This window comes from Ambystoma mexicanum, chromosome 6q (assembly GCF_040938575.1).
Source record: "Ambystoma mexicanum isolate Mex_15411 chromosome 6q, UKY_AmexF1_1, whole genome shotgun sequence".
NCBI lineage: Eukaryota > Metazoa > Chordata > Amphibia > Caudata > Ambystomatidae > Ambystoma > Ambystoma mexicanum.
In genome coordinates, this window is record NC_090937.1 from 1,175,103,698 (window position 1) to 1,175,123,294 (window position 19,597).

At 48.1% G+C, this 19,597-nt stretch overlaps 1 protein-coding gene across 1 annotated transcript in view; it reads right to left on the reverse strand.

Annotated features, from left to right (window-relative positions):
- Window positions 1-19,597, reverse strand: part of WDR19 (WD repeat domain 19) — a 2,828,275-nt gene that overhangs the window by 186,993 nt on the left and 2,621,685 nt on the right. The window contains exon 33 of the mRNA XM_069631788.1: window positions 12,558-12,708. Within this exon, the coding sequence (XP_069487889.1) occupies window positions 12,558-12,708 (151 nt within the window). The remainder of the gene's footprint in view (window positions 1-12,557; window positions 12,709-19,597) is intronic.

Below are 19,597 nucleotides of genomic sequence, written 5' to 3' on the forward strand. Positions count from 1 at the left end.
TGTGTTGTCTTGCCCGGGTGTGGTTTAAATAGCCCCAATAAAATAGTCCAGGTAAAGTAGTCCTTATGCTACCACACCCAAAACACTAGACCGCATAGTTTGGTTCTTAGGAACCAAGCTATGTGGATGCCTCCATGTTGGCTGACAATACAATAAAATAGTTCCCAAGCACATTGTTTTTCATGGTGTATGAGCCTGGCGCCATAGGCTCCAGGACTGGCCCCATGAGGGCTTTTGAAGAGGATGCTAGGCTCTAGAGGCCCGAGTCCTGACTCCACCTGGCCAATGGGTTTGCCCGAGGGGGTTTTGGGCGAGGGTCGTGACAGGTGTCTCCAAATAAGCCAAACAATTCCAATCGTATTCTTCGACCTACATATTAAGGATACTTTGCTTAATTACCCTCACAGAAATGAGTCTGGAAGCTGAGCACGGAGTGTGATAAAAATAGACAATGAAAATCGATGGTAGCAAACAATAATCTCAACTCAATCCACTTCTATAAAATGGCGAAAGAAAGATGAAATTCTTTGTCATTACACATGTTAATATAACAAACACTTGACGTATTTTGAGTAATAAGTATAGAGCAACCTCCCTTAACACAGTTTACCTGTATACTGAAATCCTACTAGCCGTGTAGTGAAATGTACAGGTGTTGTCCTACAGGACGAGAAGAACTGGTACTAGATATTATGCACAAAGTAACGTAGAGTTTGGAAATGTCCACAAGTTGTGCCAATCTATCATCTCGTTCAGACCTTCTTCAGGTGAATGACATAAAATAATTAGCCATTGTTCTTTAGCGCATAATCTTTTCTTTGCATTCTCTATACTGTCAGAGGGGGAGATGTGTAGTAAAACCGTCCACTTCACTGTATCACTCGAATGTCTCATGGAGATAAAATGACCTACCAATGGGGCTGTAGAGACCTTATTTTTGATGCAGCTTCTGTGCTCATATATGCGTGTCTTGATCTTTCTTTCGATTATAACTTTTTACAGGGACACCATATTGCATAAACACCCATACTTGAGTTGCAATTTGTAAATTGCCTCTGGACCCATGGTTTAGCCAGTCCTAAATCTACTTCCTTAGTTCTTTTGGTAAACGTACAGTTGACACACATGCTGCATGGTGCATACCCCATTACATTAGGAAGTCCCCATGTTTCAGTAATACTCTTTTGTTGACTGCCAGTTTTGAAAATATCATTTTTATTGAACAGGACCTTCAAATTAGCTTCCCTGTTTGAACGCACAAAGCGGTGGTTTTAGAGGACATTCGACTCCCATTAGAATGTGCAAATTTCTTAATTTTCTGCTGTTCTACTTTTATATTCAAGAAGAGCCTTGCGGTTGTTGTTGCTCGACCTCTTAAAGGTCTTGTTTACAATAGTTTTAGGATATCTCCTTGCTCTCAATTTCGTACTCAGGATCCCAGCTTCTGAGTCAACGTCTTTTTCTCCAAACTATTTTTGTTTTAAAATGTAAAAATTGCCCAAACAGAGATTTTCTCTGGTGTGGTGGGGATGACAACAGTCAAACAATAACAATGAATTACGGTTAGTAGGTTTGTGAAAGGGTTTTACTTGTAAGATATTTCTACTGGTGTCAACCCAAATTGTGATGTCCAAAAAATTGACCTGTGAATTGTTCTGTACATTAATACACTCCATAAAAGCCAAAAACAATATATGGGCCGATATTAGCCTAAATGGGTTGGACGCACTATATATTGTTTGCAGTTCAAAAGCCTCTACATTAAGATTATCTGCTGAAGGTTCTTCTGACGACCCCATGTTTCGTTCATAAACCTGTTATAGAGTATAGTGCAGAACTTCTTCAGGGAATCGAACGTAACATATAAAATATGCACACTCCTCCAGTGTGCTTCTATGCAATAAAAAAGAGGAAATTGGCTGATTCTTGAATTAACTGGTCTGTTTGAGGCTGTAGAAACAATACAACAGCTACAATTAGTGCTGTTATTAAGTAAACGTCTACAACTATATAAACCAAAACACTGTCACCTGTTTAAAGGTTAAACTGCTAATGAAGACATCAGCAGTGGTCCCACTGAACTGGGACCACTTGCTCCTTAGGGACCACTGTAGTGATCACATCTGAATTCTTACTTCCTAGACTACGAATATGAAGGAAGTCATAAGCCCTAGCATCCTTAAGAAACCCAAGCTAGGAGTCCCTCATTGGGCTGGAAGAGGGCTTCAGCGGTGTGGATGTTTACTACTCTGTCTGCCTCTTCTGTATCCAGGACAGTTTCTATAAAATGCAGCTGTATTGAGGGGCTCAGAAGAGACTTCACTAGGTTGATAGGGAAGAACAAGTTACTTTCTTACCTGGTAACGTTCTTTCGATGGGATGGTCCGACGGCGTATTCCATATCTATGACAGGTAATGTCCACAGCTGTGCTGCTTCGGAAAATCTTTGGCGTCTGTGTCCTGCGTCGATGCGCCGTCCCCGAGGACCTCCTCCGACGGCTGACGTCACCCGATGTGTAGGACGCACGACACCCATAGCCTCAGTTATAGTTTTTTCCCAGAACGTGTGCCACCAGTTTTCTGCCAGTCAGACACACAAGACCTTGCGGAACGCAAGCTGCAATCGCAAAAGAAATCCTGCAGCGGGGAAGGCAGGGATGGAGCGATATGGAATACGTCATCGGACCATCCCATCGAAAGAACGTTACCAGGTAAGAAAGTAACTTGTTCTTCGAGGGGATTGGGTCCTCCGACGTATTCCCTATCTATGACAGACTCCCAAAGCAGTACCAAGCAAGGAGGTGGGAAAGAATTTAGAATACAAATTTAGCATGCCCAATCAAATTGCGGAATAGAGAACTGCCTTGCCAAAGGCCAGATCTTGCCCTCTGATAGAATCGAGGGAATAGTGACGTACAAAAGTATGTACTGAAGCCCAGGTGGCTGCTTCACAGATGTGACGAATAGGAACTCCCCTCTGCAGGGCAGTAGACGCAGCCACTCCTCTGGTAGAATGGGCCCGCAAGCTAGCCGGAGGGTCCTTACCCGCCAAGCGGTAACACTCGGAGATAGCTAAAATAATCCAACGAGACAAAGTCTGTTTCGTCACAGCTTGTCCCAAACGCTTTCCAGCGTAACCAATGAAAAGTTGATCGTCCACTCTGACCCGAGACATGCGCGAGATATAAAAGCTCAACGCTCTCCTAGGATCAAGCCTATGGAGCCTCTCCTCTTCCTTACCAGGATGTGGAGGAGGATAGAACGCCGGAAGAACAACCTTCTGGCTCAAATGAAATTCCGAAACCACCTTCAGAAGAAAAGAAGGACGAACTCTAAGGACAACCCTGTCCTTGTAAAACACAATGAAGGGTGGCTTAACTGAAAGTGCCTGTAACTCACTCACTCTGCAAGCGGAAGTAACCACAACTAAAAACACAGTTTTCAGAGTTAACAGCCTCAAAGGGCAAGAATGTAAAGGCTCAAACGGAGCACCCATAAGAAACTTAAGAACAAGGTTCAAATCCCAACCTGGCACCAAAAAAGGTGACGGAGGGAACACATTAGTGAGCCCTTTCAAAAACTGCGAAATTAAAGGAATCTTAAAATAGGAACACACTTCAGACGAGTGCTTAAATGTGGACAGCGCCGCCAGATAACCTTTAATGGTCCCACTTGCAAGCCCCTGTGGGCCAAAGAAAGCAAAAAAGACAATACCATGGGAATGTCGCATTCAAAAGAATCCACATTCTGAACTCTGCACCAGTCGCAGAACTTTCTCCAACGGCAACGGTACAGAGACTTTGTTGCCGGCCGCCTGGCCGAGAGCAACACCTCCATCACGTCTTCAGGGAGGTCCCAATCCCTATACCTCAACCTTTGAGAAGCCAAGCGTGAAGATTGAGGGATCTGACCTCTGGATGGAGAACCTGACCCTCCTCCCGTGAGAGCAGATCGTCTCGGTAGGGAAGACGACGTGGAGGGCAGATGGACAAGTCTAGAAGGTCCGGGTACCACGTCCTCTGGGCCCACGCCGGAGCAATGAGGATCATCCGGGAACCGAACCTCCGTAACCGCCGCAACACTTGCGGGATGACGGGGACTGGAGGAAACGCGTACAGCAGTGGGAATGACCACTCCACCATGAAAGCGTCTCCTAAGGCTCCTTTTGGAGGAAATTCCCGTGAGCAAAACCTTTCGCACTTCCGGTTGACACTGGAGGCGAAGAGATCCACTTGAGGGGTCCCCCAAAGGGCGAAGATCTCCAGGAGAATCGCCTGAGCCAGCTCCCACTCGTGAGAGATCGTGCTCTGCCTGCTCAGAGCGTCCGTCGTCTCGTTGTCGTCTCCGGCCAGATGAACTGCCGAGATCGAAACTTCCTGCTGGATGGCCCAGAACTCGAGCTGCATCGCCTCCCTGCGCAGCGGAAGTGACCCTGCCCCCCCCCCCTGTTTGTTGAGGTAGTGCATGGCCACTGTGCTGTCCGTCAGAATCAGGACACTCTTCCCGCGCACAGTCGGCAGAAAAGCCTTCAGGGCTAGCCTGACGGCCCTCAGCTCCAACAGATTGATATGGAGTCTGGACTCCGACGGAGACCAACGACCGCTGACTGTCAGCTCGTTGGCATGAGCTCCCCATCCCGTGAGGAATGCGTCCGTCACGATCGTCACCTCCGGCTAGGCCAGCCAAAATGGGGCACCCTTCATCAGATTGCCCTTGACGGCCCACCACAGAAGGTCCCGGGCTACCGAGGGCGGCACCTGAACAGGGTCCGACAGCCTGCCGGAGGACTGAGACCACTGGAGCTTGAGTGCCCACTGCAAAGATCTCATCCGCAGACGAGCCTCTGGCACCAGAAGTATGCAGGATGCCATGAGGCCGAGCAGTCTCAAGAACTCGGACGCTGGGAGAATCTGGGGAAACTGAAACTTGTGCACCATCTGCTGAATGTGAAGAGCCCTCACCTGAGGAGGAAAACACTGCCCCAGGGACGTGTCGTGCACTGCTCCGATGTACTGGAGCCGCTGCGTTGGTGTCAAATGGGACTTCTTTGAATTGAGGGAGAAGCCCAGCCTGTGAAGGGAGTGGCAGGTGACGGACAGATGATCCAGGACTTGCTCAGGAGAGCGCCCCCTGATCAACCAATCGTCCAGGTAGGGGTAGACGTGAATCCCCCCTTTCCTGAGATGCGCTGCCACCACCACCATGAGCTTGGCGAAAACCCTCGGGGCGGAGGTCAATCCGAACGGCAGGACCCGAAACTGAAAGTGCAAGTCGTCAACTGCGAACCTCAGGTACTTCTTGTGCTTGGGATGGATCGGCACATGGAAGTAAGCATCTTTGAGGTCGAGAGACACCAACCAGTCCTGAAGTTGAAGGGCCTGGAGGACTTGAGGAAGAGTCACCATCTTGAACTTGTCCTTCCCGAGGAGTTTGTTCAAACCGCGCAAGTCCATGATGGGTCTCAATCCCCCGTCTTTCTTTGAAATAAAAAAATAAGGGGAATACCATCCCTTGTTCCTCTCTGCTACAGGCACCAGTTCTATGGCGCCTTTCTCCAGCAGGGCTTGAATTTCCTGCGCAAGGAGCGGATCCGGACTCTTCAAAGAGAGGTTCCCTGGTGGATTGTTGTGAGGCCTCTGCCGAAAAGGAAGACAGTAGCCATGGGTTATGATCTCCAGAACCCACACATCCGAAGTAATGGCTTGCCACTCTACAAGGTGCTGCGCCAGCCTTCCCCCAACCGGTGAACCATGGGACCTGGCCTCAGGACTGAGTGGTAGCGGCTGCGGCGTTGCCTGAGGGCAAAGAGGCAACTGCCCGAGCAGCCTTGGCACCTCGAGTACCTTTGTTTCCACCTCTGGCACTCTTACGATGGCCTCTTTGACTGCTAGCTCCTCTCGCTTTACTGAAGGACGAGTAATAGCGAAAGGAACCTCCCCTCCATTGCTGTCCCCTAGGGCGAAAATGCGGAGGTTGGCGAACTGCAGCGCCCAACGACTTTGCTGCAGCTTTGGAGGTCTGCAACCTCTCAAGGCTCTCATCAGCCTTGCTGCAAAAAGGTGTTCACCGTCAAAGGGCATGTTGAGGAGCCGGGACTGCACATCAGGAGCGAACCCAGACTTCCTCAACCACGCAAACCTGCGCATTACGGTGCTCGCCGCCATGGACCGACTTACACAATCCGCCAAGTCCAAACCCGACTGAACGGCCTCACACATGGCATCCTTGCCATCCTGAACCATAGCAAGGAAACCATCCCGTTCGTCCCCTTCGGGAATATGATCAGCCGCTAATGCAACACAGTTCCACAGAGTGTGTGTGAAACGAGACAAGGCACATATGGAGTTGGCCGCCTGAAGCGCCATACCCCCAGAAGAAAACACTTTCTTCGCCCAGCCGTCAAAACGTTTGTCGTCCCTTTCCGGAGGGATGGTAGGATACGACGCCTGCTTTGCCGGAGCCGTAGCCGCCTGCACCAACAAACTCTCCGCCGGGGTGGGGTGCCTAGACAAGTAGCAGGGGTCGCTACTGGCTGGACGGTATTTTCGCGACAAAGACTTGCCCACTGCCGGGAGACTCTGCGGAGCAGTCCAAGCCCCCGCCACCCTTCTCTGCAAAGTCATATGAAAAGGCAAAACCGGGTCAGTGGGTGGACTGAGATCAAGGATGTCCGTGAGATCATCCTGAACGAACTCCCCTGGGGGAGCTGACCAACCCAAGTACTCGGTAACCCGAGACATAAGGCGCCGATATGACGAATCTGCATGAGTGCCAGGCTCCAGCCAACAAAACTCCACCTCCGGAGAGGTGTTCAGTCCACTGGCATCATGCAGTGACTGCCCCAGGTCATCAAACTGACTATGGCCCGAGATAAGGTCATCCGGAACCGGAACCAGGCCGCCATCAGAGCCTTCATCACCCTCTGAAATGTACTCCAGGCGGGGAGAGGAAGACCTCTGCAGACCAAAGCAGTGCCGGACCTTAGCCATAGCCTTTTTAAGGGCAAACCCCGTGCCACGGGGCCCATCCGACACCACCGTCTCGAAAGGCGTTGAGGGCGGCGAGCGAGTCAGCGCCGGCGTCGACAGAAAAGGCGTTGAGGGTGCCGACCGAGTCGGCGCCGGCGTCGACAGAAAAGGCGTCGACGTCGAGCAAATCGGCGTCGACGTCAGCTGCAACGCCTCCAGCATCTGTGGCGTCGACACAGTCCTCGAAGCTGGAGCTCCAAGCGTGTCTCTCGACAACCTGGGCGCCGATGGCATCGACGACCCTCTCGAAGACGGAACCTCGAGAGAAATCGTCGATGACCTCGGCGCCACAGGCGTCGACGTCTTCTTCGAAGACGGCACAGGATCACGCGGTCTCGAGCGCGTCGAAGACCCAGACCTGGAACGGGCATGGCGAGAACGGCTACCCTTGTCCGAGCGGGACCTCTCCCGCGAGCCGTGCCGACCACCCGAGCCCAAAGGCGTACGGGCAGTGTCTCTCGACCGGTGCCGACCGACCCCACTCGGAGGAGCAGATGGACCGGTGCCCTGCGATTCCAGAATCGCTAGCATCTGCTTCCCGAAGGAAGCCCATTCCTCCGGTGTCGCTTGCATGGAGGGATAAGCGACCCGCCGACGGGCGGAGTCCTCGGAAGAGGACGGGGAAGGCGACCTATGCCGGCGCTTCCTGGAATGCCTAGAAGAGGCGGAGGAGTGGTGAGGCCGACTCCTGGAAGGAGACCCACTGGACTTCCGACGACGACGCGGAGAGTCACCCCTCGAGTCATCGGTCGAAAGCCCCGCAGACCTCGACTTCCGGGGCTTAGACACCCCACCTACCGACAGTTTCTTCTTGCATTCTCGCAAGGCCTTTGCAGTGAGCGACTGGCAGTCGACACAGTCGTCCGTATCGTGGGCCTCCCCGAGGCACCAGAGGCAGGCCTTGTGCGAGTACGTGACCGACATCTTGGACCCACAGTCCCCGCAGTTCTTGAAGCCCGGACGCGGGGTCGAAGATGAGAAAGACATCCCATGAACAGGTCTTCACACCAACCGAACAGGTTCAACGAACCGAGAAAGAAAACAGCAACTCCAACGAGTCGAGGCGTACCGAGATTCACGAAGCGAACACGTTTGCGGAAAAAACGGAGCTGAGGCTATGGGCGTCGTGCGTCCTACTTATCACATCGGGTGACGTCGGCCGTCGGAGGAGGTCCTCGGGGACGGCACATCGACGTCATCGACGCAGGACGCAGACGCCAAAGATTTTCCGAAGCAGCACAGCTGTGGACATTACCTGTCATTGATATGGAATACGTCGGAGGACCCAATCCCCTCGAAACCTAGCTCATGGAGAAGATTGCGCATTGTCCTGAGATTCTCTAGAATACCTGCGTTTACAGACTTCCACTTTCATACCCGGAACAAACTCCACCACTCCCTTCAGCAAAAGCAGAGTGATTTCTAAACAGGAGCAGTTCTGAACGTTTTGGGGTCTTTGAGTGGGATTTTTTTTTAGAAAACTGGCTGTCTGGTCTACAAACTGTTGGACCCATGTGTCTGTAGTAATGTCCTGTCAACGCCTTTTAACAGTCGCTGTCTGGCTCCCACAGGGAACTCATGATGTGCAATCATCATAACAAATTAGGAAGGTCTTTTTTGATTTGCTAGACGACACTGAAGCCAAAACCTTAGGCTTCAAAGAAACTGTGGCTCGCAAACAAAGGAAAGTCCTCTTTGTCTTCCGTGACTGTCGCTTGTGCTGGGAAAAAACCATGGCCTTTTGGAGAGAAACAGTTTGGCCAGACAAGAGAGAAAAGAAAGAATTTAGGGCTCATAGTTCTAATGATTTTACCTTCTGATGAAAGGCCTTAAACTTCTCAAGACTCTTGTCAGTCTTGATCCCAAAGAGATTTGAACCGTCAAACAGCATACCCAGCAACTAAGCTTAGTCATCTGCCTCAAAATAATCTGTCCTCGTCACTGAGTGAAGCCGTACTACTGCCCCAGTGTCCATGGACTTCCCAACACAGTCCGCTATGGACCAACCTGTTTGAAAAAGGTTCTTTGAAGTTTCATTCCCATGAGTCACCAACTGTTCATTTACCCCCTGCATTTCTGGTGGTAGATGTTTGCCCACCAACTCGGCCGCTTGCCACAGGGCATGTGTGTATCAGAAAAGAAAGGAAGAAGCATTTAACGTGCAACACTTTCTGACACAAACATCTTTCTGCCAAACACATCCAGTTGTTTGGACTCTGTCGGGGGCATAAATAGAAACACCACAGATCTAGAACATGCAATAGATGCTTGGACCAACAAAGCTTCTGGTGCAGAAAGGGCATTCAAAAAATGGGGTCTGTGAGCACAGCCATGTGCTTTTGTGCAATGGCTTTGTTCACACAAGATATTGAAAGAGTTCTACTCCAAACAGAAATCAGTTTAATTGTAAGATCTCCATTGAAAGGAAGTAGTGGGGCCTTGATGACATTTGACTCCAGGTTGTCAGTATAGTCTGAGTACTCATCTCCCCAGAAGGAACTACCAAACCCACATGTTCTACTACCCTCGATACCACAGCTATAAGTTGGTGATGGAAGTCTTCAGAATGGCCACTAGAAACTCTTTCAAAGGTTACAGCACCCTGTGGGTAAAATGAATTCTAACGGCCAAGTTCTTTGACGTGTGAGCCGGGGGTATATAAAGACCAGAGCTATCCATAAGGGGAGCAGCAGGGACCGGAGTGGCCACAGGAGCTTTCTCTAGCACTCCGAATATACCCTGACAGAATATTTCCCATTCCTCTGCTGTAGAGGACATATAGAGAACAAGGGTTTGGAATGAACTAACAATTGTGGTGCATTTTCTTCTAACTCCAGGTGGTGTGGAGATCCACAGTATTTGTTTTCTCTAGATGACAAGGAATTTGTTATTTCTGTTTTTGGTCTCACTACGAATGCCAGGGTTATGATGGTGGTGTCTTGGCATGGGATTTCTTGGGGGTCTATAGAATCATTTTGATAGATATTACGAGAGCCTTGACGTATGCCCTTTTACCACTTTAGGATGCAACCTCTGACAGGATTCACACTCCTTCATGTTATGGCCTTTCCCAAGGCAGAAAAGACATGTGGAGGGTGAAACCTTCAATGACAATGAGAGATGGCACTCCATACGGATGGAAGTGACGTAAAATGTTGATTCGCATTTGCACATGTGACAAACACATTCCTGCTTATGGCAGCAGAAAAAAAGAACAGAGGAAGACCATGTTGGCAGCTCATCGCAGAAGTATGAAAGGCATCACTTCAAACACGAAACAGCACCCAGGAACCATGATGTTGCCATTCTCTGTCTCACACAGTGACACTTCGTAGATGTTTGCAAAGTTCATGAAGTAGACTGTGTGAAGGTTGCATTTCAGCAGAGGAGAATCTGTGGAAGAATATATGCATTAGAAGCATTTATATTATTCTCTTGGTTCTATGTCCGTTCATCGACAGTAGTATTTTCAATGGATTTTTTCCTGAAAACAATCCACCGAAAAACCTCATCGAACGTAAAAAAAAAAGGGGAACTCCCCCCGTCGCCTATTAATATTAATGCCACCCCAATCCATTGCACCCCTTGTAACCGCCTACCCACCACCCCATATATAGAGTTTTATCAATTGAATATATTCAGCAAAAATTCTATCGAAAAAACTACTATTGATGAAAGGACGGTTTACCATTCTCTTATATGTTTGAGGGTTCGACCATCTTTGCATGACATCAATGTTGGTGCATGCTGTGGTATAGTAATTTTAATTTAACTTCTCTGCCTTACCAGGCTTAGTTAGGGATTACAGAGCAAAGCGGAAAACGAGTGGGCACCACAAATGTTTAAATCATGTTGGAAAAATTTCTTTTCAAAAAAGGTAAGAAACAATTAGTCTGTTTATACTTTGATGAACGATCTTAAAGGGAGCTGACTGCGAAGAGTCATTTTTTCGTTTACATGATATGTTTTCAATGTCAATTTGTTCATATTTCGTGCTTATTACATCATCTTTATTTCTTGTTCTTTACATTTTATTACACACACCTCATCACAGGCACTTTCTCGTCTGTGGACTTGAAACAAACATATATTTTATCACCCATTACCTCAACGCGGGCAAGCAACGAGTGCCGTGGCTCCCGATAGCCTTTGAACACCGTTGCTTAGCAACGCACCAACAATGGGAGCCATCTTGCTCCTGCCACGTATACAGCACAGCGGAATCCCTTCACTGCGCCGCACGGCGAGGTTTAAAATAGTTCCGTTGCTTAGCAACAGCCCTACACGGAAGCCCTCGGCTCCACACACGCACCCGGCCTCGGCAGGAGGCAGTCTGCAGACCATTGCTTCTGCTAACCTTCGGTACATAACTTTGAGTAGTCCTACATTTCAGCTAACACGCAGCGCTCAAACACATTCTGATCTGTGCATCTCTGCTCCACAGATGTTGCCATGGCGCACCAAAACGCCTGATAAGGTGGATTATTCAGCTTCCTTACTATACATAGGATTCTTCCTGTTTTTTGACATGTCACACAACATTCAGGTAACTCTCTCTTTACTTTCACTTTAAGACCCTACTCTTTTCACATATTTCTTTCAATTTGCTAATTTGGCTTTCTATTCTTCTTTTTTTTGCTATCCTCATTTGACTGCAACCACAACTATTGGCGATTGGGATGTTTTTGTTTTGTTATGCTTATTTTTGCACTATTGATATCCGCATTCGCAAATTACATGTTTATGTGTGTATTTTTGTTGAATTGTCTCAATGTAGCATTTGACTCGCCCTGATGAAGGAGATTTTCTCCGAAATGCATTGGCAAACTAAGTCAACAATTTTGGATGCTGTGATATATTTGCTTCCTCACTAATTAGTTATTAGTGACCTCCTTCTTTCAAAAAATTCACCTTTGGATATAAAATGGTCATCATAAAACTACGAACAATGTCATTAGTGATAAATCACTACAACTTCATTCGTGTTCATTATATCTAATAGAGAACTGTCTATAACTTCACAATTTGTGTTTCTCAAAGTATCTTGGAATTTCTTACCCCGATTGAGACCAAAAGGAGAGAGACTACGTGGCTCGGCTTACTACCTAGTCTTCTGTTTTACCAGGCTTAGGTCTCACAAAATGTGCCTAGAAAATCCACATGCATTTTAAACATGGCCAAAGCCATTCTCAGATGGGAACCTGAACAAAGAAAAAGCCTGGGGAACTTCTGAGCATGTTCTGATGGCCTAAGGACAGACCATTTTGGTGCCTTTGGGGTGTCCTCTCGTCATCGCTAGTGATGTGGGAGCATTTTGCAGGCAAACCGATGCGGTCAGTGGAAAAAGAAACCATTCCCACAATGGTTATGATAACCCTTTTAGATCAAAATGTATCTTCATGTAACATTCTGAGATTGTTGTCTCTTTTTCAACAACATTTGGAACACTTTTCATGCGGTTTATGAATACCTAAAAAACAACTGTTACACCTTAACATTACAGAAAGGCATGCACAATGTGTTGCTTACCTGACCATCGCCTCTATCTTTTTTTTGTATTTTAGATCTATTTTATTGCGGTATTCTGGCCTCATTAACATTGCTGCAAAACTGAAGGCGGAGTTCTTTAATCCTGCTCTGTGGCATTCAATAACTGTTGATGTAAGTATCTGGACGATGTCTGTGTAGAAACAACACAACAAATGTGAATAAAGAATTTTTAGTATAAGGAATGAAGCAATTAAATAGCAAATCCTTTAACTTCAGTGAGTTTTTTTCCTGAAGAATTAATTAGTCCTTTCTCCCACAGTTTCCTCATCTTTCTATATTCCCTAGTGTAAGCGAATCTCAGACTCTACAGCCAACAGGGGGTGCAATGCTGCTCTGCATCAGCTCTGCTTGGTGTCATCAACTTCCATGGCTCCGGAAGTGATGCCGCAGGTACTATATTTAGAGACTAGCAGTGGTATACAATATCAAATTTACTTTTTACACCCATGCTCAGAAGCTTAGGGAACCTAGAGTGTGATGGTACTATATGGGAGGCAGGTAGGGAGGGTGAAAATGGAACCCGTGGGAGGACGGACTAATCCATCAAATATAACATTAATGAAGGTAAGTGATTTGTTCTTCTAATGGACTGCTTTGATATAATAGGTTATTTATAACACGCTTAATACCCAGAGGTTTCTAAGTGCAGACCGGGGATCGAACCTGTGGTGCTCTGTGTCGTCTTGTTTCCAAAGCGAGCACATTGCCCCTGAGCTATCCTCCCGAGACATACCAATTCATCATTCTAGACTCCCAAAGCAGTACAGAACCTGGAGGAGGGAGAAGAGCAAGAACTGTTATCGAAATAAAAAAACTTTAAAGTACCCCACAACCAAAACAGGCATCTTGGCATGACAAGGAGTTTAGACAGTAGTGTTTAGCAAATATTTGCCAAAAAACCCATGTTGCTGCCTGGCAAATGTCAAGAACCACCCAGGGCCCAGCAATCTTGGTCTGCTGTAGTCAGATGATAGTGCGGTGCAAAGCTGGAAGTGTTGGGGCTGTTACTTTACTGGAATAGGCTTGAGGGACAGACTGAATACTACATGGTGTGCACTGAAATGGCATGTGACACACACATTGTTGATCTGTAGGTACAAAAATGGAAAACCCCAGTAAGGCACAACAGCAAGGGTACCTCAATGGGAATGCTGTTAACTCCTTTACTGGATGTGCACAGGCAAGTAGAAGACTACATGAGAATGTTGTAGTTAATACTGCTGTGAGAGTGCGAAGACTGGAACTCCACAGGGGCTTGAGTCAGTACCAACAGAAGCAGAGGAGAGCTGGTGCTGCTGGATATGCCTGTTGCTGCTGCCCCCGGTGGAGCCCATCCCTCGGACGGGAAGAGCATAAGAGGGAGTCCACCATGACAGCACAACAACAAAGTTTAATGGGGCCATAAACACTGCTCCCGGTCGGGGAAACCAGGAAGCTGCATTGGCACTGAGCGCGCATCCCGATCCTTCCCCTAGGGTACCCGAGTGATGGAAAACTAATAGGTAGCCCGGAAAGGGGGGGGCGCATTGAGCTGAGCATCATACACCGACAAAATACGCCATAACCAGCAAGTGGAGGAGGGCCTGCATGGAAGAAGGGCAAAAGTGTGCCAAGTCTTCCTCGGTGTGTACCGAAGGAAAGGTGGAAGAGGCCTGGCACCACAGCGGAAAGAGGAGCAAGGGAAGAAAAAGGCCTACTCCAGGAACCACAAAGGAACTCCACAGCCCCTCTCTGGGAGGTAATGGCAAGATAAGAAGGGGGGATCCGAGGGAGAAGGCGCTGGCAGCAGCTACATGTTGAAGTACCCCACACTCCCCACAGGGACACTGAAATAAGAACCTGCACCCCCCAAAGGTGCTAGCCTAATCAAGATATAAGCCAGTTGAGGGGTGACCCTGGTGAGAAAAAGGGTGGTGTTACCCGAAGGATCAATAAGTGGAGTGGGTGGAGAAGTGTGCAACACACCACTAGACTAAAGGCAACCTTGCAAAATTGACTGAGTCCTCACGATAACAAAATGCATGGGAGAGGATGCTCAGAGACAAAATAGCACAACCTCTGGGTCTGTCCCTCACCAAAACAAGTTGGGAGCAAGATATTCACTGACAAGCCCAGGTGAAAACTAGTTGGAGAAATGGGGACGGAAAAGCCTGCTACAGTGGGCCAAAGTCAAATTAACAAATAAAAAAACAGCAATGCTGGATAGAAAAGCAGCACAAGAAAATATAAGCGCACCTCACTGTACCGTGGATCAGGCTGCTCAAGTATTAACCAGCAAACCCTTAATAGCAATGGTCCTAAAAGCTCTGTATCAGCAAGGTTAGGGGAGGCAGAAGATGCATTGAACAGCTCAACATACAGTCAGATCCCTGCAGTCCCACATAAAAGACCTTCTGAGAAAAACACAACACGTGGAAGATAGAGTGGAAGATATGTCATGATCACTGCTTCCAAGGAGCCAGGACCAGCCCAACGTCCTTGGAAGCAGGCCCCTAACCCTAATCCTAGGCACCAGCCGGTCCCCACGGGGACCTTTTGGACCATGTCCTGGCGCCGGTGGCACCAGGCTCATCAGAATCATCGGTCCCGGCACTGGAAGCGCCGGGCTCATAATATGTGTGCAGATGCTTGGGTGGACTTACCTGCAGCAGACCATGCTGCTTACTTACCAGCCTCTTAGAAGTCCTCTGTGAACAGGGACTACTTTCTTACCTGGGTGGGGCAAGCTCCACTCCCTGGATTCAGCACGGGAAAGCTTCTGGAACTGGAACTCTTTTCTTACCTAGGCGGGGCCGTGGAGGAAGACGCCTCATCACTCCAAGGCTATTTAAACCACACCCGATAGACGAAACGTGCTTCGCGTTATTCTGCATCTGCAGCAGAACGCTCACCGAGTCTGCTCCAGCCTTTCTTCTTACGATCCAGAATCTGCAAGAGTCATACTCACCATTCCTGCATCCTGAATCTGCAAGAAGCATACTCACCATTCCTGCATCCAGTCGACAGCAGCACCTGCAGAGACAAGAAACAGCAGGTTAGCAAGGCAGCCTTATCTCGCAGTGCTACTCACCTGATCCATCGGCTGCGGTCATTTTCGGCACGCTGCACCTCCGCCTGCGAAGACAAAAGCATTGTCACTACTTACCGGCACTCCGTGAATTCTGGATTTCTTCACACTGCATCGCCGCCTGCGGAGATAAAAGCATTGTATCTACTTACGGACATTCCGCGGACTCCGGCGCTGCAAACCAACTTCTGAAAGACAAAAGAAGAGACATTAGACAGGTATTTACTTACGCCCATCGCGCTCTTCGCAATAGAACGCCTGCTCTTCAGCACGAACTACGCTGCAAGGAAAAGACAGTTAGAGCGCTTGCATTTACTCACGCATTTCCAGGCGCTTCACTCCATCTTCCTCAAGAGTCCTGCAAGACAAAAGGGAGAAAAGCATTATACAAAGTCCTGTTCAATGTTAACGTGCCTTGCACCTAAAGACTATAAAGACTAAAAAGGTGTCTGGAAACTCACCGCTCGTGCAGTTAACCAGTCTTCTGAGTCCAAGAGGCCTATGTTTCACCAGTGAAGGAACTGGCAACAGCGCCCTGCACCAGACGCAGATGGAGAGCCCAGCATTCACCTATCTAAGGTGAGCACATTGACCTGGGGGCTCTAAGGAGAGGGAGAGAGAGGAAGAGGGACATTGAACAACCCAGACCATTAACCCCCATATTCTTTCACCTGCAGAAACCTCACCCTACGAGTTCGACACACAGTGCGAAGAGGTTCGACCCCAGAAGCCCATCGGGTTCTGCACATCACCTTTCGAGTCACAGACACCTTCCTGCCAAGATCAGCGCCTCCGTGGGAATCAGGTGAGTGTTACAGAACGCGAAGCCCACCGCAAAACTCCTACCCAGGCGCAATGGAAACCTCAGACACTGATCACTTAGCCCAGTTGCTCGGGGAATTAAGAGCAGAAGTACATGCAGCTCGTCAGGAAACAAGCTCTCTAAGAAGAGAACTAATCATTTCCAAGGAGCGAACAGAGGACCTCGCTAGGCAATTGCTACAAACGCAGGCAGGACAGACACCCCTGCCCGCTCCAGGAGGAAGCTATCCTTCTGCATCATCTGTAAATCCAGTGCAAATCAATCTACCTGGTAATGTGCCCTTGGCTCCGCCCGAACGTTTTTCTGGTGACCCAAAGAAATTTGCAGTGTTCCTCAACCAGTGCCGCTTACATTTCTTATGTCGGCCAGCTGCATTCCCAAAAGACCAGACCAAAGTGGCTTTCGTGCTTTCTTATCTCAGTGGCAGCGCCGCAGATTGGTCGATCCCTTTAGTCACCCAGGATGATCCGGTTTTACATGATTTCCAGGCCTTCCAGTCCAGCATGGAGAAACTGTTTGCAAGACATGCACAAGGGCAGGCCTTGGACAATGAACTTCTTTCATTACGACAGGGTAATCAAGACCTCTTGACCTATATAGCCTCATTCAACAGACTCATAGTGGAAACTCAATGGCCCGAGCATAAGAGAATAACGCTTTTCTACAGAGGCCTGCATGGAGAGCTCAAGGATGTGTTAGCTCAAGTTGTGAACCCTCCACAAGAATGCTCGGACTATATTGACTTAGTCGTCCAATTGGACCACAGATTACAGAACAGGAAGTTTGATCTTTCTAAATTTGATACCCGAGTGTTTTCTAAACCACAGACTTCTACTAAGGGAGCTGGCACTGTGGAACCCATGCAAATAGGGGGGATGAAAGGTCCTTTAACCCAAAAGGAGCGGGAAAGAAGAAGACAGCTGCAATTATGCCTCTATTGCGGGAACTCGGGGCACTTTCTTCGAGACTGTCCAGTGAAACCAGCTAAGAATGCTGTAGGAGCCGCAGATTCCAGTACCTCAAGTTCCGAGCAGGGAAACGACCTAGCCCGGCAAGTGTAGAGGTCCTCTTGCCGAGCGTTAAGATCTGTCCCGTGACCTCGCATTTCGTGGTGCCCATGGTCCTCATTAATCCTGCACGTCCGGATCGTTTGCATGCAATTGAAGCTTACATCGACAGCGGAGCAATCAGCAATTATGTGGACCGTGAAATGGCATCAAGGATGAATCTACCCCTTGTTCCTAAGGCAGTAAAAGACGTCATTACTACAGTGGATGGCACGGAGATAGCCTCCGGACCAGTAACGCACGCCACCCAAGAAGTGACGCTAGTGAGCCAAGATGGACACCGGGAGAAAATCGTGTGCGATGTGATCAAGGCCCCTCAGTTCCAGATCATTCTGGGAATCCCTTGGTTAGAGAAGCACAATCCTCAGATCAACTGGCGAGCAAAGACGATTCAGTTTCCAGAATGTTTTACCACTTGTTATCCTCGGCCTGAGGTTTCAGTGGCGGCGATCTCTTCAGAGGTTCCCACATTGCCTCCCGACTACCAAGAATTCCAAGATGTCTTTCGGAAGGATCAAGCTAACACCCTGCCTCCTCATAGGTCTTACGACTGTCAAATAGACCTGATACCCGGAACAACTCCTCCTTGCAGTAGGATTTATGCCCTCACCGAGCCAGAGAATCTTCACCTCAGGCAATATCTGGACCAATACCTAGCTAACGGGTTTATCCGTCCTTCTAAATCTCCAGCTTCCTCGGCTTTGTTCTTCGTTCCGAAAAAGGAAGGAGACCTTAGAACTTGTATAGATTACCGCGCCCTGAATCAAATCACTGTTAAAAACAGATACCCGTTACCTTTGATCCCTGAACTCCTGGACCAAGTCAAAGAAGCATGCATATATACAAAGTTGGATCTCAGAGGAGCCTACCACTTGGTACGAATAAAAGAAGGCGATGAGTGGAAGACGGCCTTTCGCACCAAGTATGGGCTATGATGCCCTTTGGACTTTGTAACGCTCCTGCCGCTTTCCAGTATTTTATGAACGATGTCCTTAGAGAACTCATAGATGTGTGTGTTGTTGTCTACATTGATGACATCCTAGTCTATTCATCATCTGAAGAGGAACATCAGAAACACGTTAAAAAGGTTCTCGAGAGACTGCGTCAACATAACCTTTTTGCCAAGCTTGAAAAATGCGTTTTCAACGTAACTGAAGTTAAGTTCTTGGGATTCATATTGTCACCTAATGGGGTTCATATGGATTCAAAGAAGGTCGATGCAATCATCAAGTGGCCATCACCAACCTCGGTAAAAGGAGTTCAAAGCATGTTAGGCTTCGCTAACTTTTACCGCAGATTCATTCCTGAATTCTCTCGGATAGTCCAGCCCATCACCCCTCTGTTAAAGAAGAACAAACGTTTTGAATGGTCTACAGAAGCAGAACAAGCTTTTCAGGACTTAAAAGCTAAATTCATTTCTGCTCCTGTTCTAAAACATCCTCGCCCAGAACTCCCCTACATCGTGGAAACGGATGCTTCTAGTCTTGCTATGGGGGCAGTGTTATCACAAAGAGATCTGGTCACACACCAATTACATCCAGTAGCCTTTTGGTCCCGCAAATTCTCGGCTTCCGAGATCAACTATTCAATTACAGACAAGGAACTTTTAGCTATCAGATCGGCCATTAAAGCCTGGCAGCATTATCTTTTGGGAGCCAGACACACAGTCACCGTAATGACTGATCACCGCAATCTACAATATCTGAAGACGGCCAAAGCTCAGTCTTCCAGACAGCTTCGTTGGGCTCTGTTTCTGGCTGAGTTTGACTTTATAATTACTTATCGACCCGGCAGTAAAAACGGAAAAGCAGATGCCCTCTCTCGGATGGGAGTTGATGAACATTTGACCAATCCAGAACCAATACCCATAATCCCAGAACAAAGGCTTTTGGGGTTGGTCAACGCTCAATCCTTTGAAGACATCAAGACTACAGTCAAGTCACTCCTAACTCCGGCCGATTTGCAGGACTGGCAATTAAAGGGAAAAGAATTCTCAGTGGATCAAGACCTACCATATTTCCAAGGGCGATTGTACTTGCCCTGTGAGAAAATACAAAAACAA